At 42.3% G+C, this 13239-nt stretch overlaps 1 protein-coding gene across 5 annotated transcripts in view; it reads right to left on the bottom strand.

The window, feature by feature from the left end:
• The window catches only part of EVI5L (ecotropic viral integration site 5 like), a 52053-nt gene that overhangs the window by 23320 nt on the left and 15494 nt on the right, over positions 1-13239 (bottom strand). For all 5 annotated transcript variants that reach the window (XM_081181646.1, XM_081181645.1, XM_081181647.1 and 2 more), the window contains exons 3-9: positions 10376-10565; positions 9405-9629; positions 7467-7541; positions 5891-6016; positions 5473-5616; positions 3547-3636; positions 715-812 (exon numbers count right to left, since the gene is read on the bottom strand). In XM_081181646.1, coding sequence (XP_081037772.1) covers positions 715-812; positions 3547-3636; positions 5473-5616; positions 5891-6016; positions 7467-7541; positions 9405-9629; positions 10376-10565 — 948 coding nt within the window. The remainder of the gene's footprint in view (positions 1-714; positions 813-3546; positions 3637-5472; positions 5617-5890; positions 6017-7466; positions 7542-9404; positions 9630-10375; positions 10566-13239) is intronic.

The following is a 13239-nucleotide window of genomic DNA, read 5'->3' as shown; positions in this document are numbered from 1 at the left end:
GTCCCAAATCCTGCTCCAGGGGGTCTTCCAGCCCTCCAAAGCATATTTGGTGGGTGTGCAGAGGGCTGTAGAGGGGAGAAGAGGAAAGGGAAGTCCCACTGGGCAGGTGGAAGTCTGTTCTGCTAATGTGTGGGTACAGCAGGGTTTCACCTCAGGTCTTGTGAGCTGAGGGAGACAAACACCCATAAGAAAAGGTGTTTCGTGTCTACAGTCAACAAAATTAGGTGCTACTGTGTCCAAGTTTCAGCAACAGTCCATGACCACTTCTCACAAACACTATCTGGTGAAAAGGCCCCTTTTACGTGCCACCAATCATAACAGAAAACCCTGCTTCTGGCAATAAAAATTCCTCCAAGAGAAATTCCTTCGATATACAGTGGTACCTTGGGTTAAGTACTTAATTCGTTCTGGAGGTCCATTCTTAACCTGAAACTGTTCTTAACCTGAAGCACCACTTTAGCTAATGGGGCCTCCAGCTGCTGCCACGCCCCCGGAGCACGATTTCTGTTCTCATCCTGAAGCAAAGTTCTTAACCTGAGGTAATATTTCTGGGTTAGCGGAGTCTGTAACCTGAAGCATATGTAACCTGAAGCATATGTAACCCGAGGTACCACTGTAGCTGTTCAGGAGACTTCCCACATCAACCTACGCAGCTTTCCAAAGAAAGCGACAAAAGACACTTATGTATGAGATATATGATAAAGTAATACTTACCGTTTCATTTTCTTAGGGTTGTATTTGACCTGGTAAGCCTTAAAGATCAGCTTATCAGGACAGTTTTCAAACTGATGAGGAATCACCTTCTGGAAATACTGTGAAAAAGGCAACACTGAAGTCAGAATGCGCCTAGGATACATTCCCTGGTCAGCAAACCTGCTTCTAACGTCCAGCTTAATTGTATCTACTTCTTCCCAGAAAGCTAAGACAGAGGGAGTGGCCAGTCTTTGGAATGCTTCTTGTGATATAACACTTCTAAGTGCTGCTCACTTGAATATTACCTCTTGAGAATCACACAATCTAGCATTACGGTCTGGAATGGAAGTGGGGGGGGGAGCACTCCTGACCACATTTGTTTTAGTGCATTAAAAGCACTTTAAAAACGTTAACTCTTCCCCACCTCAAGACACATGTGCAATACACCAAACACACAGGGCAGGCCTCAAAATAGGCTGCCTATAGGCTCCATCCTTTGCTATAAGATAGCTTGGAAGTGTTTGACATCACCTCCTAAAACAGTGTTGAAGCAGCAAGGAACAGGCAGCAAGGAACTGCCACCTTCAATCACTGCTGCTCTCACCAGGGTGGGGCCCTTCTCTGCCCTCACAGAGGCCCCCAGTGCCAACTTATTTGCGAGAAGTGTCAGGACTACCTTCTCTGGTGTGTATGTGTGCCATATTATCAACTGTCCCCGATTAGACCACTTGATGTGACAGGAATGACAAGAAGCTGGCAGATTCCAGCTAGGCCCCATTCTCTATGGCCAACTTCTAGGAAGGCTGGGTCGCTGGGCTATTTTTAAGGATCTGCCAAGGCCTGCTTTTTAAACTGTGAGCAGCCTGTTCCCATCCAAGCTGATCACTATGAGAACCTTGTAACATTAATCATTTGGTGACCAATATTTCTGCTTTCACTCCCTATCCCCTTTCCCCCCAATTTGTGAGTGCCTTTTTAGACTGTAAGCCTGAAGGCAGGGACTATGCTGTTTTGACTGGGTGATTTTCCAGCTAAAGAGCATAGTATAAAGGCTTTGAATAAGATGTATTCCATGTTATGGGAAAACTGGGTTGACCTGCAGTGGAGATCTGGTATAGACAGACTAGATTTATTTCAGGAGAAGAATGTGTTTAACACAAAACTCACAGTGAAAATATTACAAATGGGATAGGTCCTGGCCATATACTTAAAACGTTTTTATGCAACCCGTCAGCTGAAATTGCTCCCAAGCTCCCTCTGCAAGGGTGAAGAACCAGGATCAGCTTTCAGAAGATTTGACACTTCAAAGTTGTGAGTCAACACAATTTAGATTGATTTTTACTGCCATTTTTGTTTCTGTACCTTCAGCAATTTTTTTCTGGCATTATGTCTTTAGCCCTAAAGGCTTAAACTTTGTAAGTTCAACCTTGAAATTTGCCACCCAGTTGGGTGGATAGTACTTACCCCAAATGCAAGCCCACCCTTCCTAGTGCTAGCTAATCTTGCATATGACTTCCAATAGCTATCACAGTGGGACACTGTCCTTCTCCACCTGCGGCAGTTCTAGTCTCTGCCCTCTTAAGTCTCAAAACCAGGAATACTCAAAGCAACTTCTAAAGTTTGGTTTCCTTACCTTCCTTTTAGAATTACTGTAGGAAAAGTAGGAGCAAAATAGATATTTGAATGGCCAGAGTAAGAACATATACTCTCCCTCGCACCTCAATATTTCAACACTAATGGTATTAGCAACTGCAAAAAAGCAACAAAAGGTCCCAACTGAGCTAAACTTAGTAACAGCGCAATCCCAGCCATGTCTCCTCAGAATTATTTCCTACTGAGTTCAAGGACATTTGCTGCCAGTTAAGTGGGCTTAGGATTGCAGCCCAAAGTATTTTCTTGTGATAATTCTCTTCCTCACTTTGTAGATTCCAAACACCAACATACACCGGTATCTTTAAAAGGGCTATAATATTACAAGAAAGGACATTCCAACTAAACATCAGGAAAAACTTTCTGACAGCAAGAGCTGTTCAACAGTGAAATGGACTCCCTTAGAAGGTGGTGGATTCTCCTTCATTGGAGGTTTTTAAGCAGAGGTTGGATGGCCATCTGCCATGGGTGCTTTAGTTGAGATTCCTGCAGCGGGTTGCACTAGAGCAGTGTTCCCCAACCTTGGGCCTCCAGCTGCTTTTGGACTACAACTCCCATCATCCCTCGCTAGCAAGACCAGTGGTCAAGGATGATGGGAATTGTAGTCCAAAAACAGCTGGAGGCCCAAGGATGGGGAACACTGCACTAGAGGACCCTCTGGATCCCTTCAAACCCTACCACTCTATGGTTCTATTATTGTTCTTCTACCACTCTATGATTCTATTATTGTGCTTCTACCACTCTATGATTCTATTATTGTTCTTCTACCACTCTATGATTCTATTATTACAAACATGTTACTCAGACAGCATCGCATTTGGAATGCTTATATGGTACCACAAAAGACTGAGAAGCATTCAAAGCTGCCCCCTGGAATGCAAGCGGGCATTGAGACTTTGGTCAGGCCTTGAGCAGACCGTATGCCCCTGCAAGCAGCTGATAGTGGAAACAAGCTGACTGGCTCATCACATAAATCAAACTGCAGCAGAATAGGGAGCTGCCAGAATTTGGGCCATGAGCCGTTGCCCTTGGGCATAGTCAGGCTGAAATGGCTAGGGTTTAGGATGTTCCAAAGATGACAGTTCTCAACCAGCCCCCCACTTCCATTTCCCCTTCATGTCTTTCTCCCCCATACGGGTATCCGAATGAGAGACAGAAACTAGCAAGTCTACCTCTAGTCCTACAGTTCACCGTAGAGCTGACCTGTGACATCCCCTCCATGTCCAGTTGCATCAGTTCAGCCTGGTTGAATTGCAGAAGAGCCATCCCCACACGGAAGACTATTTCCAATCCCTGTAAGAAGTCAGCAGAAGTTATAAGGGCTCCATCCCAAAATGGAGTTTCCCATGGTTTGGAGTAAGCCTATGGAGTAACTGAGGAATAAGCTACATTTCCTATGAAGTGGAAATGCAAATGAGATTAGAAGATATCCAACAGAAAAGAAATATATCTAGTTTCCGACCCCCAATAAAATCATAAATCCGCTTGAGCACATCATCCAGAGAATGTGTTGGCTCATCCGTTGCCAAGTTAGGCCGAAAGAGCTCTGAATTGAACACGACTTAACAACTTGCTTAAGCAGCAGCGGGCATATGGATGCTAGCACATTTGCACAAGTATAAATGAACACAATTACAGAATTCTGTGACAAATGGAGCTGAGATAATACTTTGATGTCTTTAAAGGGGGATTAGACAAATTCATGGAGGATAAGGCTATTAACGGCTGCTAATAATTTTGGCTATATACTACCTATATAGTGACATATGGTGTTTCCTGCTTGGCAGGGGGTTGGACTCGATGGCCCTTGTGGTCTCTTCCAACTCTATGATTCTATGATTCTATGATTCTATTCTACCTCAAGGATCACAGGCAGTAGGCCTCTGTATACCTGTTGCTAGGGAACAGCAGAGGGGGAGGGTTTGTTTCCCATTTCCTCCCCATTGTGAACTTTCCATTAGGTATCTGACTGGCCACCGCAGGAAACAGGATGGAGCAGATAAGGCCTTTCGTCTGATCCTACAGGGCTCTTTTTACAGCATTACAGCACTTCATTTAAAGGGATGTTCTGTAACCTGCAATATTTTGAAGAGCTGGTGTTTGGCTACAACACCTTTTTTATGGAAGCGGTGTCACTTTTAAACAGAATATCATTCAGACACTTTCTTACACAGACCTGGGCTAGTGGCATAGGAGAGATGGACGCAGTGTACATTATTATTATTATTATTATTATTATTATTATTATTATTAATTCAACTTATACATCATCCTATACCCGGAGGTCTCAGGGCGGTTCACAAGACGACAACAACTTCCTTGTAGTTTTGTGGACTTCCTGGGCACAGATCAGTTTCTGACAGCAGATGAGAATGCTGAAAGTAACATGTTTATTTCTGGTTGCATTCAACATAGCTCTAAGTACCACATTGGCCTGAATATAAGCCACACCTGAATATAAAGGGCACCTTTAAAATTCAAAGGGAAAAAAGAAAAAAAGACAATACCCAAATATAAGCCGCTCCCTTAAAATTCCGCAGGCACTCACATCCGTTCTGTTTTACCATATGTCTGTTTCAGCAGAAATATCGTAAAAGCCAATTTTTGCAAGGTTGCGAATTTAAGCCACACTTTAACTTTCCATGGTTGGAATTTGGAAAAAAAGTGGGCCTTATATTCAGGCCAATACGATAAATCCTTGTATGGATGGAATGGCTCCCATTTCCACAACAGGACACCCCCCCCCACTTCCCCACATGTGCTCCCTAAGTTTATTCTGAGGGTCCCCCCCTCGAGAGATTTAGGGACAGCACAGGGCAGACACACAAGGCGGGGAGTCCCATTGCGCAAGCAGAAGCTATTGAGCTCTGGCAAGGATTTAGTTGAATACTCTTTGATCCAGGTTTTCTTCTAAAACATTTAGAATCTTACACTATGTCTTTACACAATCCACATTTCATAGCATACAGCAGCCTGGAGCGATGTTATTTTAAAAATCAGCCATTAATTCTTCCTCGATATATGCAGACATGTTGTGATACGTCACATTAAACACGTCATGCTCACTGCTGCTCTTCCTGTAGCCCTGTGTCTCCCCCCCCCTTCACATTTTTATATCGAATGCTTTACCTCGTACATGAAGATGTCAAACACTCGAGTGGCCACAGGCAGAGGAAAGGTGGTAAGGAAGAGGGTAAGAAACCAGGATGATGCATACATAGAGGTAAGGAAGCTTTGGGAACGGAAGTGGATATTCAGTTCAGGCAGCTGCTCCTGAAGAGACACAGAACACAGCTCTTAATCAAGAGGAATAACAGTAAGTCTTGAGCATCACAGTTGGATTCCCAGAGTCAGGACACTGGATTCTCAAAGGCAGGGCCACACATAATAGTAATTAGTATCCTTAACTTTATTGCCCTAAAATAATAAAGCTGATGTACTTGAGACTGCTACAGGACTTTTAGGAGGCAGGAGGGAAGTAATGCACAATCTAACAACTTGTGCCCTTAGAAGCTTCTTTATGCAGGACAAACGCAGTCTTTTTTACCTGAAGCATGTACTCAAACTGGTAGATACAGAGCCCTAGCTCAGCCATAGTGGGTTTAAACAGCTCCCGTAATCTGTACTCTTGCATCAGACGTACAAACACACAGAACGCCTCTTCTTCAGGCATCTAGAAATGAGACAAGATGCTTGCATAAGCTTCTTCAAATTGATTCCGTATCAAAAGGAAATTATGACACACAAGACTGGTATCACCACAGATTCCCCCTCCCCCTTTAAAAAAATAAAGAATGCAACAGGGAGAGGTGACACCAATAGCAGTACATATACTTTGCTTGCACAAGATGTCAGTTTCAATCCCTTGCACCTCCAGTTAGATGGGTCAAAGGGAGCAGAAGTGGGCAAGAGGCTTGCCTCTGGAATGCTCTTGCAAATCAATGTAGACAACACTGCATTAGATGGATCCATTATCTGTTTAGGGCAACTTCGTATGTTCAACAGGTAACCGCCACGTTGCCACAAAAGTATTGAAGAAAAACATTCTATCTGCTGTATTCACAGAGTCAATATTTGTGCAAGTAACACAAATCTTAAGTGCATTCAGTATGAATGACTTCAATTAACTGGATATGGGAACACATTGTAGAATTGTTCTTCTTTGGTACACTGCATTAGGGCTTCTCAGCAGGGTACTGCTGTTCTTGTTGTATTATAATGGATACTTCTAGTGCCTAAACTAGTATTAGTTTTCATTTGCAGCAATAAAATGATGTGTTCTCAAAAATGGATTTTTCAGTGATGCTTCTTCTAAATCAGATATCCCCATTTTATACTGACATATGCATAACACTCTACCCATCGCTGTTTAAAGTAATGGCAACTTGTTTTGTTTTGAAGCACTTGAAATTCCATATGGTTTTTCATTACTAAAGTTGATGAATAGGCTTCCATTCTTGTATTGACGACATTAGTACAAAGGAGTGACGGCGGGATATCAAAAAGATGCCTTGAAAGCCCAGCTCCTAGTCCAAACACAGGCCCAAGAGGGAATGTATCTGAAAAATATCTTCATTCATTGTGTTTATTCTAGATTACATTCCTCCAGCCTGGGCCAGAAAAAAACCACATTTGTAGGACTTACCCTATAATGGATTTCAAAATTCCAAGGCACTAGCATTAATACAGGTGCCTGAAGATTTTTTAGGCCTGCTTCTAGCTCAGCCTTTCCCAACCCAGGCTCCCCAGATGCTGTTGGAATACAAGCCCCATCATCCACAGACAGATGGCCAATGGCCATGGATGATAGGAGCTGTAGCTCAACAACATGTGGGGACCCAAGGTAGGGAAAGCCTGTCTAGCTGAAACCATTTGGAAATATCAAAAGCTTTAATAAAGTAGGGTCATATAGGAGAATGTTTCCTTCTGCTAAAGTAGCTACTTTAATAATGTAGTCAAACCCACTTAAAATTTGTGTTTGGCACTGACCAATGCTAAGGGGCAAGCAACTAGATTTATAACCTTTTTTAATATTTCGCAAGGTATTGAACTGTTCCATAAGCTCCCAAGTAAAGATGAACACTTAGGTTCAGGCCAGACATCTACTCCCATGTTACACAAACCTGCATCAGGAGCAGTCCAACGATGAATGCACTGCCTTGGCAGTACCCAACCTCACGGTCTACTAGAGAGTAAGCCTGAAAGAAAAGCAAACCTTAAGCAACAGCTGGTCCAGATTAGCACAAAATACAACCACCAAATTCCCAAAGGGATTTGAAGCACAATTAAAATACACAACTACGAGGCAGAGTTTTGACACAACTTGTTCAACCGCACACAGAATTTTCTTAATGCTGGGAAGTTTCAAGTATCAGCAGTGGGAAAGGGAGGGGAACTGGGAAGGATCCAGACCATGTCATTCAAGTCATTGCTTAATACACACAAGGAGAATGACAGAAAATATTTCTACAAATGTTTCTGCAATCATGCTACAAATGAAGATTAAAATGAGGACCTTAATACAATTAAAATTCAAATAATTGTTGTTGTTTTGAAAAAAGGAACTAAATGAAGAGATGTATACCTTTAAGTACTTAAGAACAGTGCTTTGTTCCCCACAACACACAGAACACATTTTTTTTTAAAGATTAGCTGAAGCTCCTGGCTGGGAATTTCCCTTCTTCTAAGGTACTCAGGATGTGTCCTCTGCATTTCTTTCTGGGAAGTTGGGAATTTATTGAATTGGCTTAGCTTCAGCATCTGTCCAACTCTTCCTCTTTATACAGCAGGTTAAGCATTTGTCTTTCCAAACTGTAGTTCACCTGCAATCCTTGTGTCAACTACAAAGCCAACTGGGAAGGAGGAATGCATAGCTAAGCTATCCCAATGGCAGAGTGTAGTTACATCAAAGAGCAACGTGCAGAAACACCTCCATTTCAGGAATAGCTACATCTTATATTCCCCTGAGAAGTCAACAAAATTTTGCCTCTGGCAGTCAATTATGTGTGGTCATCAGTGACTCGTGTACCAATAGATGAGTCACCTCGTCTAAAGTAACCAATGAATCACTTCACACCATCCAAAAATGGGAAGAGAACAAAAGGGACTGCCTATTTTCCTTCTCCAATGTCTGGCATGAAGCAAGACAGACATCTTCAAGTTCTCTCCATGAGTAGAGGACTCAGTGGAGGGCAAGGGACTTCTCTCCCATGTCTGGCACAGTGACAGCCCTTCCGAAGTTTTCTGTAATTTGCAAAGGCCTGGGTTCTAAGATGGGGTGGTCTGTGGTGTGTGTGGCTTTGTCAACTGGCTTTCTTAATTCCTGCTTCCCACAATGCATATCCTGCTAGAGGTTGGTTCTCTTTACCACCACACTTTTATTTATGGCTTTATTAAGTAGCTGAAATTTTAAAATTGTATTTAAGTTTTAATTTCTCAAAGTCTGGACAAACAATTGGATATCACAGTGTGTTTGCTGCTAGGCAGAACCTACAGCTGTTCAGCAGATTGATGTTAGCCACAAGCCATAAAATTATTTGCTACAAAAAATGGCATTAGAAAGGTCTGCAAAGCAATAAACACCACATTTCCCACTGTGGAAGTCAAGCAACTCCTTTAGAAACTATCCATGGCTGGTATATTTCATCATACTGAGAGCTGAAGGAGCATCAGTTCTTATCAAGGCTGTCTCAGGACAATTTCTAGATATAAAAAGAAGAATAATTCAAGTACCCTAATATAAAGCTGTATCCAGGGATTCAGGGATCCATGTGACAAGGCCCATGTAATTTAAGGGGCAGAGAAATTAGCATGTATTATGGTACCAAGATTTTACAGAGCAGATGAAAGTAGTGCATAGATACCACACATTTTGTCTTATGAATTATGAATGCTAATACCCAAACTCTAGGCAGCTAGAAGTCTTCCTTTGATGTGCAGGTTAAGCCACTTTGTAAAGTTCAATTCATGAAATGCCTGAATAACAAAGGATCAGACTTTTGGAGCATCAGGCACTGAGTGTTGATTTCTAAAGCAATTTCATTAGGGAGATTCCAACTTGCCTTCATAACATTGAAGAGGACCTCTTGGCCCAGACTGTCCTGTCCCTTAAAAAACTCGTGCTCTGGGTATGTCCGGGCAATATCCCTCCTGATCAGCTTTTCACAAGGAGAAGACATCTTTAACAACTCTGAATACTGATTCTTCACTGGCATGTCAGTGGCACTGCACAGAAGTTGCCAAACAATGGCTCGGAAGTGGTGGGGAATTCCTTTCCTTATGAGCTCCTAGGGGGGGGGGGGGGAGAGAGAAACAATGTATGAGAAACCCTAAGCGACATTTGTGAAGTAGGACTCCCAAGCCCAAATCCTGTCCACAGTTCTGCTCAATATACCATAAGGAGGCTGCATATTTTAAACCTTTGGTATAAATTAAGGAGGACGCTGGACGCAAAGCAATTACCTCATGATCACAGCATATTGGAATAAGTCAGCTTGGTAGGAGAGAAGGGAGTACAGGAATAAAAAAATTAAGTTTTCAAAACTGTAACCAAAATTCTATTGGCAGAGAATTTCTGTTTACTATCTAGTTCTCTGTTTGGAACTATTAATTGATTGCACCATAATTTTTTATGCATTCTTTGCAAATTACCATGTACATCAGTGGCATTGTATAAATAAAACTTTTCTTCCCTCCAATACCTTGTCTCTGATAAATTCTGCTCCTCTCAAACAACCACAGGCACATTACTTACACATTAGCCCACAATTGTGATGTAAGTGTGTACAATTGTGAAAAGGATTACAGACTTTATGCAATCACACTTGTGTTATTATAATTAAAAGTATTCATTAGCTGCATTACTTACAAATGAGACAACACAGTATGAACATTAAAAGCAATTGTCACAAGCCAACCAATAAAAGTCTAAAACACATATCACTTCTTGTTTCTACAATACTTCTTGTGAGAGAAGGAGGAGTATTCATGCGCCGTCATGGGTACTGCCCATCGCCAGAGCAGACTCCCTCACCTTGAGCAGTTTTTCCTTCTTTTTCCGCCATTCTTCCCATTCATTTACAATCCTCCCCCACAAGATCCAGGTATCCTCCTCAAGATGGCTCAAGTTGGATGAGGCAGAAGAGCTCGAGACCAAAGAGGACCCACTATTCCTTCGCGAGCCATTCATGGAGCGCAAGGATTTGGAATCTGCTTCCAGCAGCCTGGGAAAATGACAGCCTGTTAGTAGCATCCCTACCAGCCCCACAATCAGGTTACACCTTCAGAGCTATGCAAGTGCATCAACATCTAACTAAGTTACCACGAAAGTAGGACTCCTCAGTTACAATTGGTATGCACAGAGCTTCCAGTTGAACTAAGTTGAAATGCTTTTGCACACAAGTTTTTTGACATGCCAGCCCTTCTAGAAGCATACAAAGCATCTCTAGAGGTAAAACACCTACAAACATATCACATGAAACACAGCAAAGTTTGTCTGCTGATGGAGTCTGTAACACAGGGGTCGGCAAGCTTACCAAACGATGGGCCGGCCCACGTTCTGTCCGTCGGAGGATGGGCTGGAGCATGTGTGCATGCGCACACTTCTGGGTTGCCACTCCGTCCCACACGTGTGCACACACGCTACAGTGGTACCTCGCAAGACGAATGCCTCGCAAGACGAAAAACGTGCAAGACGAAAGAGTTTTCTGTTTTTTGAGTCGTTCCGCAAGACGAATTTCCCTATGGGCTTGCTTCGCAAGACGAAATGTCTTGCGAGTTCTTGCGAGTTTGTTTCCTTTTTCTTAAAGCCGCTAAGCCGTTAATAGCCGCTAAGCCGCTAATAGCCGTGCTTCGCAAGACGAAAAAACCGCAAGACGAAGAGACTCGCAGAACGGATTATTTTTGTCTTGTGAGGCACCACTGTATTTCCAGTGTACATCCGGGTCGGAGGAGCACCCATGAGCATGCGCACAGGCGCCATCAACCTGGAAGTTGTTCCCCACGCCGGTAAGAGCGGGCGGTGGGAGAACAAAGCACATTCCTCAACAGAGCCCAATTTAACAATTAAGATCTCAGGCAATAAGAGTCAAGAATGATAAGAAAACCTCTCCATGTCTATAGTACATCTCGGCTTCACCCAATTTCGATTTTAAATAAAGGTATAATTTATATTCAAATGCAAGACCAGAGAATTAAGACAAATTGAATTCTGTTACTTTCACAAATCATTTTCAATGAAATCCCCTACTAGATTATTCTACTCATGAACTTGGTAAGCACCTGAAGCCTTTAGCCAAAATTACACCACTGTTTTTAAAACAGATTTAGAAACATGAAGGGCAATATAATTCCTATAAATATTAAGAAAACCTTGTTCATTATACACAGCTCAGCAGAATTTGATTCCTCAGGCAGCTATAAAGGACTTATGCTTACTCATTAACAAGGCGTTCTCAGTTTTCTACTTTACTAATTCTCAATCCCAAGTGAAGCAGCCATGCTAAAACAGTCTGGTAAACAAAACAGCTTTTAGATTAGGAAAAGAGCTGTTATACATTAGGTCAAAGAGATAAGTATTTCAAAGAAATAGCCAGACACAAGTTACCAAGAAATTTTTGCCTGTTCAATTCAAGATTTGTCACTTTCCATTACAGGTTCTTTGGCTGTCATGATCATTTGATGTTTGGATGCCACCACATGGTCATTTAGAAATCAAGCAGGGCATTCAGTAAAAGGAAGCTACCATAGAGCTACTGGAAGTAGCAAATCTACAGTTGTTTATACGATATGAGCAGCTGTCAAATCCAGGCAAATCAAAAAACAGAAAGGCAACTCCAAAACAGAGCTCTCACTGCCTGTCTACTCAGCCTAGCACACACTGCTTGGATACTTTGGCAAAACTTCTGTCTCTAAAAGGAACGGAGCCTCACCTAGACAATGACATCTGAACAATGAAATCCAACATGCACTCAAGTCACTGATTGCTACATGGGAGAACATGTGCTTTGCTGGAACGAGGAATACTGCACTCAGTCCTTATTCAAATGGAGAAACAGTGGGAAGTCTGCTAATTCTAGTATCCCAGCAAGTTATTTCACCTGGCCTCTGATTTTTAGAGGTTCTAAAGTCCAACAAGGTGGAAAGCCTAAGAAGACTGAAATGCTGCCCTAATGATCTATGCAGCATCTTATTTTTAATATCCAGTTCATGTGCTTACAAATGAATGGTTCATTTGTATATATGGTTCATTTAGGGATGCTGAAGGAATGTCAGTGATCTGAACTATGAGACAAGCACATCTGATCTAAGCCTTGCAAACAAAATCATGGGTCAGAGGAGTTCTGCCTCTGAATCTGGACCACCCAATAAAGCCCTACAAGGTGGTCTGAGTGGGACGTATTTTTTTATATGTATAAAACCCTCTAAGAGCTGCTTGGAGCAGCAAATAATCACGCCAGTTGCCATGCAAGTTGAAAACATGGCTACAAATGGCCCCAGGATTGATGAGATGTGGGTGTGCGTCAGTTGCTTCCAGAGACACCGTGTGAGAATAAAACATGGTTGAACCATGCAAAAGGCATGCTGCTTGGACCACTAAAATGTAGGTTGGAGAAAGAAAGTTTTGCGCTGATTTCCTTTTTAAAAACATGTATGCAGGAATGGGACAGGTGGGGACTGATGGGGGTTTCATGTGATCAGAACTAGGCTGATCCCTAGGCTAAAGTAACCTGTCAAAGTTCTTTTTCTGTTCATTTGAACGAATGAAAAGAAAAAGGTGACAACTGCATTTATCAAGGCCCAAAAGTATCTCTCATTTGGTAGCATTGAGCTATACACTATATGGGCTTTATACTCAAGAAAGCATTTAAAAATATGTATTTATGTACAGCATTCCCA

This window comes from Podarcis bocagei, assembly GCF_964188305.1.
Source record: "Podarcis bocagei genome assembly, chromosome: 2".
Classification (NCBI taxonomy): domain Eukaryota; kingdom Metazoa; phylum Chordata; class Lepidosauria; order Squamata; family Lacertidae; genus Podarcis; species Podarcis bocagei.
This window is presented reverse-complemented; position numbering and strand designations above follow the sequence as displayed.